Consider the following 18,766-nt stretch of genomic DNA (forward strand, 5'->3'; position numbering starts at 1 on the left):
CTGCCAGTGAGGAGCTGCACAAAAGAAAACTAGGAGGGAGCACGGTTGGGACAGATCACCTGAAGAGGCCAAAGGGATATTCCACACCACAGAACACCATGCCAAGTATATAAACTGGGGAAATTACCCAGAAAGAAGTATTGTGCATCACTTGTTTGTTTCCCTCATTTCATTATCCATTACTATTATTATTATATTTTACTTTGTTTTCAATTATTAAACTGTTCCTATCTCAACCTACAAGTTTTGCTTTTGATTCTCCTCCCCATTCCACCAGGGTGCAAAGAAATGGGGGTGGGGAAAGCAAGTAGTTGTGTTGTGCTTAGCTGCAAGCTGGGCTTAAGCTACGACACAAGAATAATTCATAATTTTTCCTGAAGAATGGGCACATGAATCAGTGGAAGGGTCACCTAACCACTGCATTTTAACTGGCTCAAGTTTAGTTTACATTGGGTGCCCTCTTCTTGAAATGAGAAAGTCTCAACTAACTAATATAGATTCTTAGGTGTAGAATTCTTGAAGATGCTTTGGCCTTGTGATTATATCAGAAGAGTTCCTTGACTGCTTCATCTGAACTTCATGGTGCCTTTTCTTCTAGTAAATTCTGCTATCATGTTAAGACATCATAAAGTATTATAATTTCAATCAAAGCCCACCCATTGAGTCTGATTTTGGGTAAGATGACAAACACCCATTTACTTCTGAACATCAGGAAAAATAGTAACATCCCAGCACAGTGTCACACAAAAACTTAAATGCAATTACCACAGGGCACACTTCATTTGGTTTTTTGAATTGCTTTGGCAAAACATCGGTCTAACCAGGAGAATGGTCATAAACCCAGACCACCATGCCAAGCTGAACAAGCCAGAGAGTACCTAACATGTATGGTGCTACCTACTAAGCATTTTAACCACCAGATGGTCAGAAATAGATGGGAATTGATTAATTCCAAGAAATATAGTTAAAGCAAACAAAGACAATAGAATGAAAAAACAAGACTATTTTGAAGTATGCAATGCCTATTTTATCAGCTGTGCTTGAAAACAAATGTTTTGGATGGCAAACACCTCCATTTATCATTCTCTTAATCTTCTTAAAAGAGTTTCTGAAGACACTTGTTTTGTAAGTTTATGCTCTCTTAGGGGAATACTAAACAGCCCATCTCACACAGCTTAAACACTTTAGTTCATTCTATCCAGCCTCTGGGTTTATTGTGCTTTTCCATCTCCAATTTTTAAGAACAGACCTGTGCAACATTTTTGAACACTACCTATGTTCCAGAATGTAAGAAAAAGTTTATTCACACAACAGCCATTTGTACGTACAATCAATTCTTTTTACAGTAGACATAATGTACAAAACATTGCAACGCACATGAGCCCTATCCCTATTAATAACTTCAACTCCAGAACATTTCAACTTCTCAACCCATAGGAATTAAATATACATATTTTTTAAAAAATCAAAGCAAAAAATCCACAGAGACAAAAGCAAGATATCCCATGTGGAAAACTGGTTTATGGTTATGTTTATTTCCAAGTAAAACCATCTTTTAAAGATGATATATCAAGTTTTTTTTGAAGAGAGGTATAATCTCTTTATTCCAGAGATAATTTGGATCAGAACCCTCTGCTAGAAATTTCACTCCTTTTCTTGTGTTTGCACTCAAACTACAGATAACCACAATATCACTTGCTATTGTTTTAGAGACTGGTCAATCATGTATCAGTACTCCATTTATCCAAACCTAAACTTAAGTTGTTTAGGGATGCTTTTCCATTTGAATTTCAAATAAAGCTGTTGTCTTAATCTTTTTTAAAGACATGCAGTCATATGCAATCACAGTGTATTGTCTATAACACTCAATATAACTATTTTTGGGAAGCTCTAAATGCTGTGAGCTACCAAACATCATGAGGACAGAAAAGAACTTCCAGCATCAATGCTCATGGAGCAGCTGTAATTATGCAACCTATTTCACATCAACGGTAGCAGACTTCTCTCCTTTCAGTTTTCAAATACTAATAGAGCCATATCAGGTGCAATTTCCTCAAGCTAAACACTTAAAAATGGCACTGCAAAAGATTTAATATTCTGCTTATGAATTCATTGTTGTTCTGCAATTCATCTAAAGTTGTTTCATTCCTCCTCACATAATGGGCAGATTTAGTTTGGTGAATCTGCTCAAGATAAAGTAGAACTATTTCACATGTCAGACAAGATTTCCTATGTATAATGGATACAATGTCATTTTAAAGAACATGTAAAATCAGTATGGATTATTTGCAGGGAAAACAAATCCACTGCGGTACAGAGACTGCACAGAGACTGAATTCCTGTTTCATAGACTCTAGTTGCACCACTAAAGAGTGTGTTTTCAATACCTAAAGTAGCAGTGCAAGTGTCTACTTCCCTACTAATAATCTTAAACTCTGGCTACCCTCTTCAAAGCAGGTATTGTTACTTAGTCCGAAGCAGCGTAAAACCGCTGTTTTAACTTCTGGTCATAGAAACTCTAATGCTTTTTGGCACCTGGGAAAATAAGCATATTCACATTAGCCTCCAGCTTTGGAATCTATAGGGGTGTTTTCTCCTTAGCTGTGTCCAATTAACCAGCTTTTAAATTCAATGGTAAGATTCCAACAACGCCTCCAAAACAGGTCTCAAAAATTGCACGCTGTAAAGTTGCAAAGAGCATCTTGTATGCATTAATGAGTTTTGATACCCTGCCAATTACAGGCCTAACAAAACACCTCACTGTATGTATATATACAGACACTAGAGTAAGCTTTAGAAATCAATGACTAAAAAAATAACTTTTCATATTGTTCAAATACAAGCCTTTGACCTGTTTAGAGTTACTCCTCAAAATGTTGCTCATAAGTTAATTTCAGTGCAATGACTTAACTTTTAAGTATATAGTTACAAGAAGGCTCATTAAAATGCTAAGAGGTATTCATTTTTATGCAGAAAAAAGCCCTAGAAAATAAAGCTTTAATTCTGCTGTAACTCATTTTAATTGGTAAAATATTTGCTATACAGAAGCATTAAGCTTACTGTGGATGGTACCTAGACTGGAGTAATTCAAAGCCCTCAAATTTGATCATTGCCTTGGGTAAACTTATTTTTAAATCAGAGAGCCAAGACAGCCATTTTTTATTCTTAAACAATATTGAACGGCAACTTCAATTTAGTCTTTTTTTTTTAACTCTGACGTAGACCAATATAAGCACTCTGCGTTAAAACTCAAATCTTAAACAGTAGTACAGCATTGGGAAAAAAAAGCAGCTCAAATACATTTTCCCCAGTTTCAGTATTTCCATTGTGTCAAGTCACAATATAAAAACCTTCAAAAAAAAGTTTCAAAAAGTTTATTCCTCCTCTTGTGTAAGTATAAACAATCTGAAAGTGACCAGCCAATGAAGTGAACTGCAGGTACATGTTAGTTTTCAGTGGTTATTACACATACCACTCCCTCCGAGATATTACCGCACCATCTAAGTGAGAAACAAAGTCATCATCCTCATAAAATTCACCATGCATAAAACCCATTCCAAATGTTCCACCTTCATGGTAATCCATTGGTCTTTCATAACGGTCCTGGTACCTGTTAGTATTGTCTACATTGTTCAACTCAGGTTTTCCAGGGTCTTCTAAATAATCTTTAGATATTAAGTTCATTGGGTGCTTTGTTTCTTTTTTTATACTGCCAGGGTAAGAACCCATATCATCTGACTGAAGAACATCTATTTGGGACTCTTTTTGCATATCTGATGGTGGAATGTAGTTCTTAGCAAAGTAGTCACCACGGAACGTCTTTCTTCTCTTATAGTAGACGGCTCCAACCAGAGTACCAAGAAGTAACAGCAAAAGAACCCCACCCACCACACAACCAACAACGATACCCCAAGTGTCGTCCTGCTTTGTTGGCAAGGTTGATGTTGGGAAATTTATTATTCTAGGTTCTGTTGCTAAACCTGTGGTGCCATCAGTCGAAGGATGCCAGGGAACCGTGGGCAGTCGAGTGGTAGTAGTAGGAGGATCTAATGGAAAGAGCAAAGAAGTAGACAAGACACAGAAAAGGCACAGAATGTCAATGCGAGCTAAATCAGTTAAGGGTTTATAAGAAAGCAAAGTTGATGGGTATGTTCTACAAGAATAGTTTTTCATTCTCAAGTTCATGGCACTATAGAAGTCTTAAATTACTCACAAGCTTTGAACTAGCTTCCTTACATATGGTTTGGAGTTAAGCTGCAGCAGTACAGAAAGTATGAAGAGCGAACAAAGTAAAAATAACCTTCAGGTACAAAATTTGCCCTCCTCAAAATAAGGAGATGGAGTTTTTCTACTCAGATGTTGACTGAACATCATTATTTACCTCCTCCAAGGAGGAAAAACTCAAGCAGTCCTCTAACCTTCCATCCAGCCATAGGGAATTCTGGATCAAATTAATTCATTATGCCACAGTGTCAACTATTCCACATTAAATTCCCCCTTTAGAAATAATTCAGGGCACTAAATATAAGAATGAAAAACCATGAGCTGCGTGCTCAGTCGCATGAACTACTGATTTTTAAGCTATTCTCTCCAAAAACATTTGTTTCATTAATAAAACTTACTCAGCCTCACCTTGGGATTAGTGAAAGAAGCATAGTTAAAAATGGTATGTATTAATCTCAAAGTAACATTTATGTTGAGCAAGGAGCCTTCAGGTTTTTAAAACATTAAAAAATTGAAACATTTGAACCAAAAATTATATCTATGCATTCCTTCTATAAGCCATTTAATCCTTCATGCACAAAGAATTTTCCATATTAATTCCTCATTATAAAATATAAACTGATTTCATGTCAGGTTATGCATGTAAACAAGAGACTGCCAGATACCAAGCTTCTCCAGCATGCAGCTTTTGCCTTTGTTCTTTAGGTCTATTGGAGATGTATGCATCTCTATTGCAGGCAAGGTTCCAAGTGATGGGCTGATGACACTGAGATGATACCAATCAACCACAATATTATATACAACTCTTATTTCTATGCCACACTGAAAAGAAGTTACTTTTTGCCTTGCCCATTACAAGCTAACTATTTTAAAATTAAAAAAGGAATTCTAAACATGTTATTATAGCTTGAACCTTTCAGAGAGACTATTGCATGGACAGCCTATTATATCATGTAATTTAATTAAATGCCCATAAGCAAGATCCATGAAAGCAGTACTACCACCACATTAGAAGTACCCTAAATTTACCACCATAAAGTAAACCAGATAGAACTATATCTTTGTCAAGCTTTCAGTTATTTGACAAATCACAATTAAATAGCCATAAATATGATTTTTAATCTCACCACTCAGAAACAGACATACAATTTTCTCATACTAGACAGAATTCTCATATTTGTCATGATTACTACACACCTTGCTGCTGAATGCAACATTTTAAGCATAAGTAAACTTTTACGCAGTTTTTCAAAGGGCATAATTTTATTCCTTAACAATGTGAAAAGTGATGGTTCGTTAGGGTACTATGCATAAATGGAATTAATTTGACAGAAGACAGGAAACTGAACAAGAAAGATGCACTACCAAAATGAATAAGAGGAATTCAGATTATGATTTTAGTAGAAATTGACTTAAAGTGAGTTTGGTAATTTAACAAAGAAGTAGAGATTAAAGAATCCAAGTTTACCAGGGTTCTCTGTCCCACACATCCCTAGGTCATGAAGTTCAAATCTCTCTTCCTTGAAAAGGTATTTGCTTAAGACACAAGATTTATGACCTTAAAACACTATTTCAAACAGTACCAGCAAAATCCTTCCAGGCTATATATACCTGTTTGGCTATAGTTATTTGGCTTTGTAATTGTTTTGCCTCTGACACTGAAGTCTTAAGTCTTATCTCTCCACAACCACAAGGATGTAGTATTTGCATCCTGGCAAATTTTACCATTACAAATGTGAAATAAGCACAGTGGCAATTACAATCTTATTAATATATTAGAAATTCAGTGTTTTACAAAGAGTTTTTCCTTCAAACCTTCCCATTCATCCACCAGTTGTCAGGCTGTCCAGCTGCATTACCAACAAGCACTAATTAACATATTATATCAATTGCAAACACAGGATCAATTAAGCATTTGTTCATATGTATTCCTGCAATACATAACCATGATAACTCTAAGATTTATTTATTTTGGTACTTTTTATTGTTGAAGAATGACAAAATTAAAACTGTACCTTCTTGTTTATAAGGTCAATTGCTACTAAGAATATGAGTTCACTTCTGACATCACCCAGAACTTTCTAAATGTAAAGCTAATTTTTTTTTCTTCCTGTACCAAGCAAGTTCCCCAAATGGAGAACAACGTTAAGATGAGGAATGCCAAAGTTTTATGTCCACCTCATAATATTTTGCTTGCAAATAACATCTCAGATGTCATCTCCAAATCAAGAAAATGCCACTCATATCTGTAGCTAAGAAAGATGGCATTATTTAATTTCAGCAAGTTCTTTAACTATAATATTTCAAATAATCACTGATAAATGTTTGACTTCTTAATGCTTTCCACTAAAACATTAAGGGCATAATTTAAATTTTGTTTCATATGGCACTTTATTCAAAAGCAACAATTTCCTACTGATGACTTCCTTTAACACTTTATTTCGTACCTGATGTTTAACAGCTCTCGTCTCTTTCACTGATGTAGGCTTCTGTTGTTGCACAAAGCACAACATATTAAAATATCCATGTGGGTCAGGGAGCTAAAAGTAGCAGAAATTCTGGAAAATACCTGGCTTTAGTTTAAATACATCTTGGTTTCAGTTTTTGTTTCTTACTATGTTCTGGGGCCTGTTCAAATCCTTATTACATGTACCCTGCAATAATGATGAGGACAAGCAAAGACCCCAACAAAATTTCTTCTACTCTTACATAGCTACCACCCCCATTAATATAAGAGACATAATTGAACAAAGCAAAACCCAATTTTCTGGTATGAATATAGCAAGTAAATTGTCTCCTTCCATTTCCTAGTTGGTTTCAAAGCCTTTGACACCGTTTTCTGCCAATAAAAGCAAGATTTTTTCTTGACTTCAAATGAAGCTCTGATACCACCTCAAATTAAAGGACCATGGTCCCAGTGCACTGCTTAGTTTTCACACTCTTAATTGTTTTCCAGATGTTTCCCATCAAAGTCAGTACCAACTTTCAACAGTGTCAGCTTGATATTTTTATTTTTCCCTTAAATGACTATTCTTGATATAGTTTTCTCAGCTCTTACAATACCAACAACTTATCTTGGGCAGGGGAGTTTCTACTATTAAGTTTAGTAGAGGCATCCAACTAACATAACATGTTTCGCATCCCAAATACTACATCTCCCTGCTTCAGTCCTCCTGCTATACCACATCCTTCAAATTTCTGGGACTCACTTCTGCTTCTGTTGCCAATTCAAAGCCAACAATAAGCCAAATATCAGAGAGAAGAAAGTAGAAAGAGATGGATGAATCATCCCTAAAAACAGATCACTATCTTCAAAGTCTTATCATTGTTAAAAAAAAAAAAAAGTCAACAAGAGAACACAATACTCTTAAACCATAAACCATTTTGGATTTAGCCTACTATGAAGTATTCGAGAGGTAAAGTGACCAGTTCTACAACAGGTAAGATAATTCAATACTGTCACAATTTACTTGGGTTAGAATTTGTCATATTACAGAAACAAAGTTTTGGAAATAAAGGTTCCTTGGAGAGTTGCTGTGTGTTAACATAGACAGTCAAAGTCTTTCTGGTTCCAAAAGCCACAACAGAGTGGCCAAAAATAGTTCTCTCTATTTGCAAAAAACAATCCCACACCATTCAAGATGCAAATGTCCCCTTTTTTTTGCCTCCTACAAGACAAGGATCTGCTATCAATTACATCTAATCCACAAGTGAGTTGGCTTTGACAAATTACAAGATCTCTCTTTGCATACGCCATTTTACTGAGTGGCAAGGACCTGCCTGTGTATGTATTGCTTGTATGTTTGCACAGATACATACATACTACTGTGTCTTAACTTGCTATTCTTGCTCAATTACCCTTAGATGTTAAGTACTTAGAATTGAATAATAATTCTGTGCAGTTAGGTCTTAAAAATCAGCTCTTTCAACTGCTGAAAAGCTTATGTAGCAACTGCTTTATGACAGTAGGGAAAGTCAGCTTTCCATGGAAGAAGACTCAAAGTCTCAGAGCAAATGATTTGGAAATTTATGATTCTTTCTTTCTCCAACCACTGCTGCTCTAATGTCAAGTAGTCAGTGAGGATACTGCATAACATTCTCCCCACAGTGTCTTGCCTACAAAGGTTTCACACTGGAGCTAAACATTTTCCTTAGAATTATTTTCAGTGTCTGCTCCCCCACCTCTATTTTGGCAGCATAATACTAATATTGCTATCAACAGTTTCTCTCATCAATCATCCACTTTCAAAGTTCAGTGTGCTTTTGTGGTTTCTAGCTGGGATTTTCATGCACCAAATAAAAGACTTTGGTATTTTTTTGGGACACCAAGAAAAACTTATTATTATTGTAACCTCCAGCATGGAAGAATATTCAGGAAGACCACTGAAAATTCAAAGCCTACTAGACCGGGGAGCAAAAGCACCAAATAAAAGACTTTGGTATTTTTTTGGGGCACAAGAAAAACTTATTATTATTGTAACCTCCAGCATGGAAGAATATTCAGGAAGACCACTGAAAATTCAAAGCCTACTAGACCAGGGAGCAAAAGCCCTTTGCTAAAGAGCAGTTTGTCAACATCCCTCCAATATGTAATTTAGAAAATAAGAGAGTGCCTGTATTCACAAGGCGCTCTCAGAACAGAGGTTTATATATGAAGCAGCAAAACCTAAAACCAACTATCAGTCTCTGCTATGTGAATCCTCACAGTGTCCACTCTACAAGAAGGTGACCCCTGTGCTTACAAAAAACACCTTTCTAGGATTGCTGCCTAACAAAGGCTGGCTTTACTTTTAACAAAAGTAATCTCTTCCAAAGGCTGTCATGACAGAAGAAGTATGTTCCAACCTTAATGCAAGCCTCACAGGTCACCTCTCCTTTGCAAGGGGAGAAAGGGAAAGCCTCAGTAAACAGTATGAAGGTGAAAGAACACAGAGTCATGAAAACAAAATTCAATTCCTTGTGTAAGAAAACTGAGTAAATCAATACTGTACAAGGAAGTGCTTTATATATCAAACTGACAGCATGTTTTAGAAAACTTACCTCAATGCTTGAACTCCACTAGGAGCATGACTTGCTTTTGCTGGACAACTATGGAAAAAGTTTAGCTTTACATCATTGAATTAATAAAAACTGCAAAAATGACTAGGCCTTAAATGCCAAATAAAAACAAGTATCACACTTCAAAAACTATTTGAGTATTTCTCTATTCCTATAATGATGTAGAATCTCCTGAATCTGGAAGCTGAAGATACTATTTAGTTCCTGTCAACTACTTCTCTTTCATTTCTGTATTTCACTTCAAGAATATTAACAAGATTTAGGAGCACAACAGAACTTATTAAAAATAGAGCTTTGATTTTAACAATGAATATCAGGACCAAAACCAATCTTTTGACAAGCTACATTCCAAACCTACAACACATTTCAACTTAATGGGTATTTTTTTCTAGCAGTTAAAAAGCTTAACAACTACGAGCATGGTGACTGTTCAGAAACATTAACTTCATAAATCCTTTTTGACAGCTTCATAATTAAAATTTGAAAGATGGTGTGGTCATACAGCTTTGTCTGTTAACTTCCAAGTTTCAGTTCACATTTTATGCCAAGTTCTATACAGTGGCTAAGAGCAAAGACAGAAAAATAAGCTAATTGATTATTTCAGCTTATTGCTCTACAGTACATCACTGCCATGTTTACTATTATTACCTGGTGAGTTAAGTCAAATATTACAGGTGGTAAGTGAATTGATTATTGGTCACTTGCCCATCCTGCATCACTTTAGGGCATTTCAATTAAAGAACCAATCACTTTGTAAAGTTATTCTTAAGAGTTACAATAGAATGTACTTAGTATTTGTTTCTGAAAACAATACAGGTGTTATACTAATAATTGCTTCACCTCTCCTTTTTTTAATCAAGTCTCCTATATACAAAAAGTTTATATACAGTGCTTTTAATCATTTTATCAGCATGATCAACATAACACTTTTAAAGACTGAAATTTACTGGCAGCTAAAACCTTTATTGTTACTGGTGGACCTATCTGGCAGAACCATGACACTGTATGATTCTGCACACCAAGTGAGGCTCAGTTTTGTTGCTCCCTGAAAACAGCTAAGGTTTGCTAATTGCAGTTAAATTGCTACAGTAAAATCAATTTGCTGAGCACAGCTGAAAAGCAGCACACACAAACAGCATCCATCAATTCACAGCAAATGCCAACTGCTGCAGCTTAACTATCTCTGCACTGAGCTGTTTTAGACTCTGTAAGATTTGCATTAGGCTAGAACATAAACCATCACCACTGCCCAACTAGCCTGTATGCCTACCCTGCTTTTTAAAAACTTGATTCATTTTAGGAAATATCTAGGATTTTCTGGTTGGCCTGTTTTAGTCTGTTAGTTGAAAACATAATTTGAATGACAACCTTAAATTTTCATGTATGACAGTCATGGTAAAAAGCATGATGTCTGTTTAGATCACGTAACATTTACAGACCTGACAACTTGAATAATAGTGGACTTGAAAAAACTTTTCCCCATTCCTTAGAATAGGGTTGAGAACAGAGCTATAAACTGCATTGTTATTTTTTGAGCAAGTGTATTTGAAAGTTATATTCGAGTCAAACATTTCACCCCAATTAATGATGATTTTCTAATTTTTTGAATTGCTATTTCTTACAATGTGCCAATTTTTGTAATTGTTTTGAGACTGCTATGCAGCCATGAAGTCTTCTCCATAGAAGCAACCTTAGAAACAAAACGCCCAAAAGTAACTCTCACAGAAATAACTTTCATAACAATTGGCAGCACTTGAAATATTTTAAATTATATAAAATTCTAGGTATTAAGTAGTTTACAAGTAATTCAACTGTCTCAAACTATAGTTTCCAGTTAACTAGCTCATTGACTAGACAGTTAATTAGAACTTACTAGCTTTCCACAGAGGCCTACAGTGACTGACTTCAACATTATCATTCATTCTAAAGATGCAGAGAACTGTCAAAGTGAATTCTGACTGATGTGGTCTCAAACATTTTGTACTTACAGTTTTAGTCTTATATTCTCATTCTCATTTTAACTCTTAAGTGTTCATATGGAATTTTAACAAAGAAGTCATCTATGTTTGTATCCACCATCTCTGCATTCTCTAATGGGCCAACATGTGCGTTGACACTTAATTTACTTAATGAAATAACTAATGTCAAGAACTTACTGGAAAGCAGCAACACAATACAACATAATGAAGTTTTAATTTTCATGTCTATTATCTTCCTTCAAAAGCCCTATAATATTAGCATTTATTCATCAAGCTAATTTACTTAATCCCTTATGAAAATCTGAACAGCTTTTCCACACGTGTATAGAAGTATTCATGCTTACTGTAAGTCATAGTGCTCTTTCACAAAAAAGATGTCACAGTAAAAAATTAATTACATTGTGTTAATGATGCAAGGATGTGTGTTCCAGCAGCAGTAGTGCTACACAGACACACAAATTGTCTACATGGTACTAAGTAGATCAGCAAAGGTTCTGCATGAGGTATTTAACTTGATGATTACTGGGTATCTGCACCCTGAGAAAATGACACAAGTAACTGGTGTAAAATGGACACAATTCAGAACATAACTAACTTCCTTAAAAGAGCATCTTTAACTTTTCTAAACATAATTGTTCTCCTTCCACGAACATCTGTTTTCTCAATTTATTAAAGACAAGGTACTACTTATTGCAGTCAATATGTCTTGTCAAACACAGGTTAACACTGCACAAAAAGTTAAATTACCAAAAGAAAATAATCATCTCAGAAGCACCTTAACCGTAAGAATTTCCACTATATGTTCCTATTCAAGAGTCAGTTCAATCCCAAATTGTGCTATAGCTTTTAAATCCACACTTTCAATGGCTTTTCACACAAAAAGCATATATTTTTCATATATTTCATGCAACAACTGGCTCTTCAGTTTGCTAATTTGATCACTGACAAAAAAAATGTTCCAAGTTAACAAACTGTCTTTGCTAAGAAGTAAAACTTACCTAATATGTAGATAGTCTTCTGATCACTTTTCTGACCAAGAGCATTAGTCACCTTACAGATGTAAGTCCCAGTGTAGTTATAAGTCAAAGGGCTGCTGAATTGCAGAGTATTGTTAACAGCCAACAATCCTTCAGGCCACTGTCCATCCAACCTAAAAGAACAGTTATATTTCAAATGTGTATATTTACAACTAGTTTAAACAGAAGGAGTTTAAAATAATATTGCCAATAATCTCTGGAATGACTTTTTCACTGTGCTCTGACACTTCCAGTGGGCTTCCCTTCAATACTCTCAGGGTACACCTGAAGGTTTACTCAGTATTTAATTTCTGGGCCAAATCCTTTAAATGTCAGATCCGCTGGAACTAGCAAGCTGTCTAAAATCAACACTACTACAGCTAAGCAAACAACATCTCAAAAGAACTTGGAGGAACAAGACAACCCAAGCTCTGAAAACTAACAGTTTAGAAGCACTTCTGCTGTCAGGATTAGCTGCCTGTTCATTTGCATCCAGTAGATATTTCTGTTCATACATACTTAATTTAGAGGACATTTTGACTAGAACTTCTGAGCAAGAATTCAAGCAGTTTCTCCTCTCCTGAACTGTCTTTTCTTACCTCCCATCACTCTTCTGTCTAAATTACAGCACTGAAATGGAATGTGGTACTTGGTGATACACCTGGGGAAACAACTGGCTGAAAAAATTATTTTTTATCAATTGACTTTTCTAAATCTATCATTTCCCTGTACAATTCTGTCTGACATTGCAGTAACAACTGTGTAAATGCAAGAGAAAAAGGGGAAAGGGCAAAGGCCCTGGAACTATTCTAACAGCGCTGCCAACTGTCCATTAAACACCTGTGTAATTCCATGCCATTGAAATCCATTTTGATTTATCTAAGTACCTATTAACAGCCAAGCAGGCCTAAATCAATATTCAAACTAGATCACTAGATGACAATATCTTGAAAGCATTTAGAAAGTGTGATTTTTTTTTAAAGTAGTATTGAAAAAAAAGGCAACCATCTATTTAAAACAGGTACTCAAGGGAAAAGAAACAAACACTTCACAGTTAACACTAAATACAATCTTCAGAAAATGTGGTTCAAGACAAGATCCCTAGTCCTTTGCTGTGATTATTGTATTGCCCAGAATTGCTGATAAAAGTCATCAGTCACATACATCATAATTCATAGTACCAGAAGTACTTATTTCAAGAAACGTTATAAAAAAACCAGTCAAGTGGTTTGAAAGCTCTATCCTAATAAAATTCTCATACATGCAACATTTAAAAATATTACTAACCATGAAAATCTCACTATCCCAGTAAATACAATGCCATCTTGGATTCCAAGGGACAAATCTGGTTGGTAAGGGAGTTCTACAACCTATTGTAATCTGACACCAGTCAAACAGTACACAGTTCAACACAGCACTTCTCCAAGCTCAAGCTACCCTTCTTTTCCATGGATTTCCTCCTTACACATGAACTTTCTTATTCACCAGTACTAGATTTTTGGATGGGTTTTGTTGTTGCTCCAAAAGGCATACCAGGTTTATTCCAGAAAACTTAGATTTCCTGTAAAAGTTTCTTCCATTTTAAGTTTAGGAAGTCTAACAGTGATCTCTGAAGCTCAAATGGCTTTGAATGTATTTAAATAGGTTCATTTCTTCTAGAATTGTGAACATTTGTAGTATTGATTAGCTCTTATGTATGTTTCAAATTCAAATGAGAGAACTAAGAACCTAGTGCATCTGAAGAAGCAAATGGTACAGCTGTTAGGGGCTTTTTTTAAACACAGGAATTTTTATGTGCTGAAATTTCTCATCACAGTGATTTTGAGCTAAGCCTGGGATGGTAGTCCACAGATTCATGAAATGTGGATGATATGTAAGCTTTTAAATTTTTTCATTAGAGGCATATGTAAATAATAATTGGATCCTTATTAGAGTTATTGGTCTTTGCTCTACGTGCTGCAACACAGAGAGCTCAGTATACCTTGAGTAACTAAAGACACTTTACCCTGAGAGTAATGACAAACTGTTTAGGCACATAAATTTACAAGATATCACCTGTATTCATACAAACAGATATCTTGTACTCCCCTTTTAAAAAGCTGGATGAAACCAATATGACCAATACAAGTCACATACTCTTTGTTTTCAAAACATGCATTGACTGTAAGCAAAGTGATTATACCACTTGAATCATGTGCCAAATCCCTTTTCATAAATATTTACCTGGTCCACATAAATTCCATAGGTAATGGATTTGCATCAGCATTACATTTGAGCTGAACATTTCCTCTTCCAATGAACCAGTTCCCATCATAGCCAGTTACTGAAACTTCTGGGGTATCTGACAAAAAAAAAAATTAATCTATGAACAATCACAATTTTTACATTAAAAGTGAATCATGTGTAACATTGTTAGAACAAATAGGTATTTTTCTCCTTTTTTTTTTTTTTTTTTTTTACTGTTTGCTTTAGTTGTTGGTTGCCTTTTTGTTTTTAATTTAAAGACCACCACCAAAATATACAGAGAGCACGATACAGTTCCAAGCTACGACATTAATATGCAGCAGTGAACAAATAGTTTCAATCAGCGCAATTTTCCCAGTGTGTTTTCAGCAACCACACAGCACCCTTAGAAGTGAGAGGACTTCAGAAAAAAAGAATCAGTTTCATGTTTTTGGGAAGGAGGAATGGTAACTTAGAACTACTTCTCACTAAAAAGATACAGCAAAGGATCAGAAACAACCTTGGGAAAAACCAGATAATTAAGAAATCACCAAAAAGTTCACAGATGCCAACTATAAAGATTAAATTATCCATTGGCATCAAAATGTAGAATTATGTTATGGCTCTAAAAAGCCAGGAGGTGATTTCAGAGAGGCATTGGAAAAATATTTACAAGCCAAGGAACAGACAAACTAGTATGATTTGGGATAAGCTCTGGAGCCAAAATGGAGATGCAGTTGCAAAAGCTAATAAGTGTTAGGGAAGACTGAAGAGCACACACTGCTTCTCACTTGCTGCTGTGTACCTTACTATACAACCTTGTTAGAAATTCTGAAACATGCATTAACGCTAATCTCAGATGAAAATATTGAAGACCAACTTGCACCCTCACTTCATTTTCAACAGGAAACAATTATTTTATTCACTGTTTGAGGCAATACAAATCCTCTTCAGTTTTATTTCTGTATCAATGACCCTCCAATCTAGAACTTTATTTCAAGACCAATAAAATAAAGCAGTGTTAATCACTATTTTATGCCAAAATAAGTGATTCTTTACCAAACAGAGCAAAACCAAGCCAAAATCAAATTCTAGTCAAATCAAAACAGCCAAGTCTACTTTTCCCAGCCGCTACATTTGTTCTACTTGAACTGACAGACTTCTGTGATTTAGGAACTTTAAAGCAGCACACAAGACAGGCCACCAAAGGACCAACACGAAAATAGTTGGTTTTGTTCATATATGCACTGTTTAACAAAAAGGGACCACATGCCTAAAGCTTACTTGTTTTAACTAGTTTTAACTAAGCAACATTGTAAGCCACCTTGTTTTGTATTCATGTCTTTTAAAAGCCATAAGTTTTTTAAAGAAGCCCAGTGCAGGTTTGAATTATATTATTATGTTCTTGTTTCCTTGGGCTAGTTAGAGTGGACAAAGCTTGGTGAATAATCTGAAAGTAACTTACTGACCACCACAAGACCTATTTTCAACTTAGCATCTCACACATGAATTTTCATTAGCATTCTTTTTTAATAATGCTGAAATTGTAAGACACTATAAACAGCTTTTGGATCAACCCTCATGTTTATCCATGATTCAATATCCAAAACAGTAGAAATGTAACAGTATTCTAGCTTCATGACTTTATTTTCAATTCAGAGACCCTAGGCTTTTACTCCTGCCTGACCTGCCTCTTATCACAGCTTTTCTATACAGTTTCCATTTTCCTGAAGCAGAAAGTGCTCATCTCCTTCCCGTGGAAGGTGTACACTGATTAAGGGGGAAGTTGCAAGGTACAAACCAGGAGTAATTACCTCACAGAATACTTACACTGTATATCCAACACGTAAGGGTATCGCATCTCCTTTTCAAAGGCGGGGTGCCTCACTACACAAGTTATGTGTCTTCCTCTTGCAAATCGTGTAGGGACAATCACATAGTGGCTTACAACTGTCACTGTTTCATTTGGAAACAAAGTAGAGGTGGATTCCATTTCACCAAGGCCTCCTTCCCAGTCAATCTGCGCAGCAGGTTTTCCAGTGGCTGCTGTACAAGTGGCTGCTACTGTCCTATTTGCACCATCTATTAGAGGGTTTGGTCCTTTCTTTAAGCTCACAACAGGTTCAACTAAGGAGGGGGGAAAAAAAGGAGATTTAAACAAGAACTCCACATCTTTGAAAGTGTCACTACTTAAGTTAAACAAGATCTAATCCGCTTGCAAATGCTCATGTTAATCAGACATCCTAGAAGGCTACGCATATCTCAAGAGATGACAGTTCTACAAGGCTTTGGTCTGCTGACACTACCCCGCTTTGTCCACTCACTCAAGTTCAGTGTTGTTCATTCAATACATTTAATGCACTGAAAGGGAATTCCAGAGTGGTTAGATCCAAAATGCCAATTGCAGTGCTTCAGTTGCAGTGTCTGACAACAGCGAACTTAAGGTATTAGGTTGAAACGACACTGCAGGGTTTTTTTCAAAAAGCTTAGATTCTGCTGCATTTTCAAGCATTTAAGAATTAACCTATACTGTCAGTTTGTGTCACTTGAAATCTACTTCAGTGTTCTAACATTAGGAGTTTAAGCTTTTCTTGATCACTATTATAGAAATGACTTCCAAGCTGCATCTTTATTATATATACAAACCACACACTGAATAAAGGATCTAATAAGTAAACAGAAATATGCAATTGTACATAAAATTTATCTAAGTTTTTAATATTCAAAGTAATCTATATGTAAATAAAATTTCAGTAACAAAATAAAATAAAAATAAAATTCATTGTTTTATATAAAAATAAAATTTTTGCCTATATATATATATTTTGCCTACATGGAACTCAATACTAAGACTAAAGAAATCTGCATGTGGAAGGATGTGACTGCCTCGTAAAGTCCCTGCTCAACCCAAAATTTTAAAGACTTGGGGAACACAATTCTTTCTAAAGGGAAATTGAGCTCTTCATGGACAAGTCTGCTGCTGAGGACTATAGACTAAAAAGGTTTGAAAAAATTTCCTTTTGGTTTAGCAAATCTGTTTTGGCCCTGTACAAGCCACCCACCAGCTGCAGCCCAAGTCAGAAAAACTACCTGGTGCTCCAGATACAAACCATGGGTGGGGTGTTTTAGAACGGCCCGTTTGTGTCACCAGTTCTGTAAGGGACAGGTTTGCAGTAGTGTACCAGCCTGTTCCACAATCCTGGTCTTGCTCTAATCTGGCTACTGAAGTCCTCTGAAGGAAGGTCATTGCTACTCACCATAATAGTTCAGAATCCACCTCAGTGGATCAGCCCTCACTAATCACAAAGCAGAGATAAGTCTTGCAAGTTCTGTGCCTTTCAGTATCAGAAGGAAAAAAGTTAGTTCATGGAATTTCTTTCCAATAAATTGAAGCTGACCCACAGACACATCTTGGAACAGAACAGAGCAAAGTACCATACCTGGCAAGTTCTCCAACTACCTATGCCTTCCAAAGATAACAAATATTTTCAGTTATTTTCAGTGCCAGGATCAGTTTTTGACTGTTTTCTGCTCAGTCTAACACTCCTCATGTCTGAACAAGTTGGTTTATCATTTGCTCAATTATACTAAAAGAAAAGGCAACTATTAAATGGATAACCTTACAAAAATGTGTTTTCTGTTCTATGCATAGAAATGCTTGAAGAATACAAGTTGTTATGAAACTGAAGATTGTTTGGGTGGATACTAAGAGCAAATTATTTTCTACTTTGCTTCTCTGAATGCCCACCCTCTGAGATTTGTTAGTAACCCTACTGAAAATAAGCCAATAGCAGTTTTTTTTCTACCAAGTTGAACACTCACTCTTCTAGATCTGAAGTATTTTTAATACAGCTTCTTTCAAAATCTGATTCCCTGCTCTGCAACACCAGCAACAGCTAGAGCTTTGTGCAGTAAGCTTGCATATCTGAATTGATGTACACATGAAGCATTGTCTCATCCACAAAAAAAGCCTTTAAAACCTAGTATGGAGAACTTGATGTAACATAGTTTTGTTATTTGAACCACAATTTGGTTTTCCTGATTTAACATGAACACTACTGCCTTGTCCTCCCAAAATCACTGGTAGAGATTTCTTCAATAGCTTCTGTAGCATTACTAAAATGCAGAAGTATACACCCAAATTTATATTTAGAATTTTACATACATGAAAGTTCTAATTTTTGCTGTATCCCTCCCTTCCCAAGATTTCCATAATAGTAAAATAAATTAAATTAGCAGCTATCGTTAGTATTTCATGCCAAAACT

General features: G+C 35.6%; 1 protein-coding gene across 1 annotated transcript in view; it reads right to left on the bottom strand.

The window, feature by feature from the left end:
- Nucleotides 1-1,278: 1,278 nt before the first annotated feature.
- Nucleotides 1,279-18,766, bottom strand: part of NECTIN3 (nectin cell adhesion molecule 3) — a 46,409-nt gene continuing 28,921 nt past the window's right edge. Inside the window, exons 3-6 of the mRNA XM_036405169.2 lie at nucleotides 16,331-16,627; nucleotides 14,501-14,618; nucleotides 12,260-12,411; nucleotides 1,279-4,046 (exon numbers count right to left, since the gene is read on the bottom strand). Coding sequence (XP_036261062.1) covers nucleotides 3,463-4,046; nucleotides 12,260-12,411; nucleotides 14,501-14,618; nucleotides 16,331-16,627 — 1,151 coding nt within the window. The 3' untranslated portion in view covers nucleotides 1,279-3,462. The remainder of the gene's footprint in view (nucleotides 4,047-12,259; nucleotides 12,412-14,500; nucleotides 14,619-16,330; nucleotides 16,628-18,766) is intronic.

The sequence above is a fragment of the Molothrus ater genome, chromosome 2 (assembly GCF_012460135.2).
Source record: "Molothrus ater isolate BHLD 08-10-18 breed brown headed cowbird chromosome 2, BPBGC_Mater_1.1, whole genome shotgun sequence".
NCBI classification, from domain to species: Eukaryota; Metazoa; Chordata; class Aves; order Passeriformes; family Icteridae; genus Molothrus; species Molothrus ater.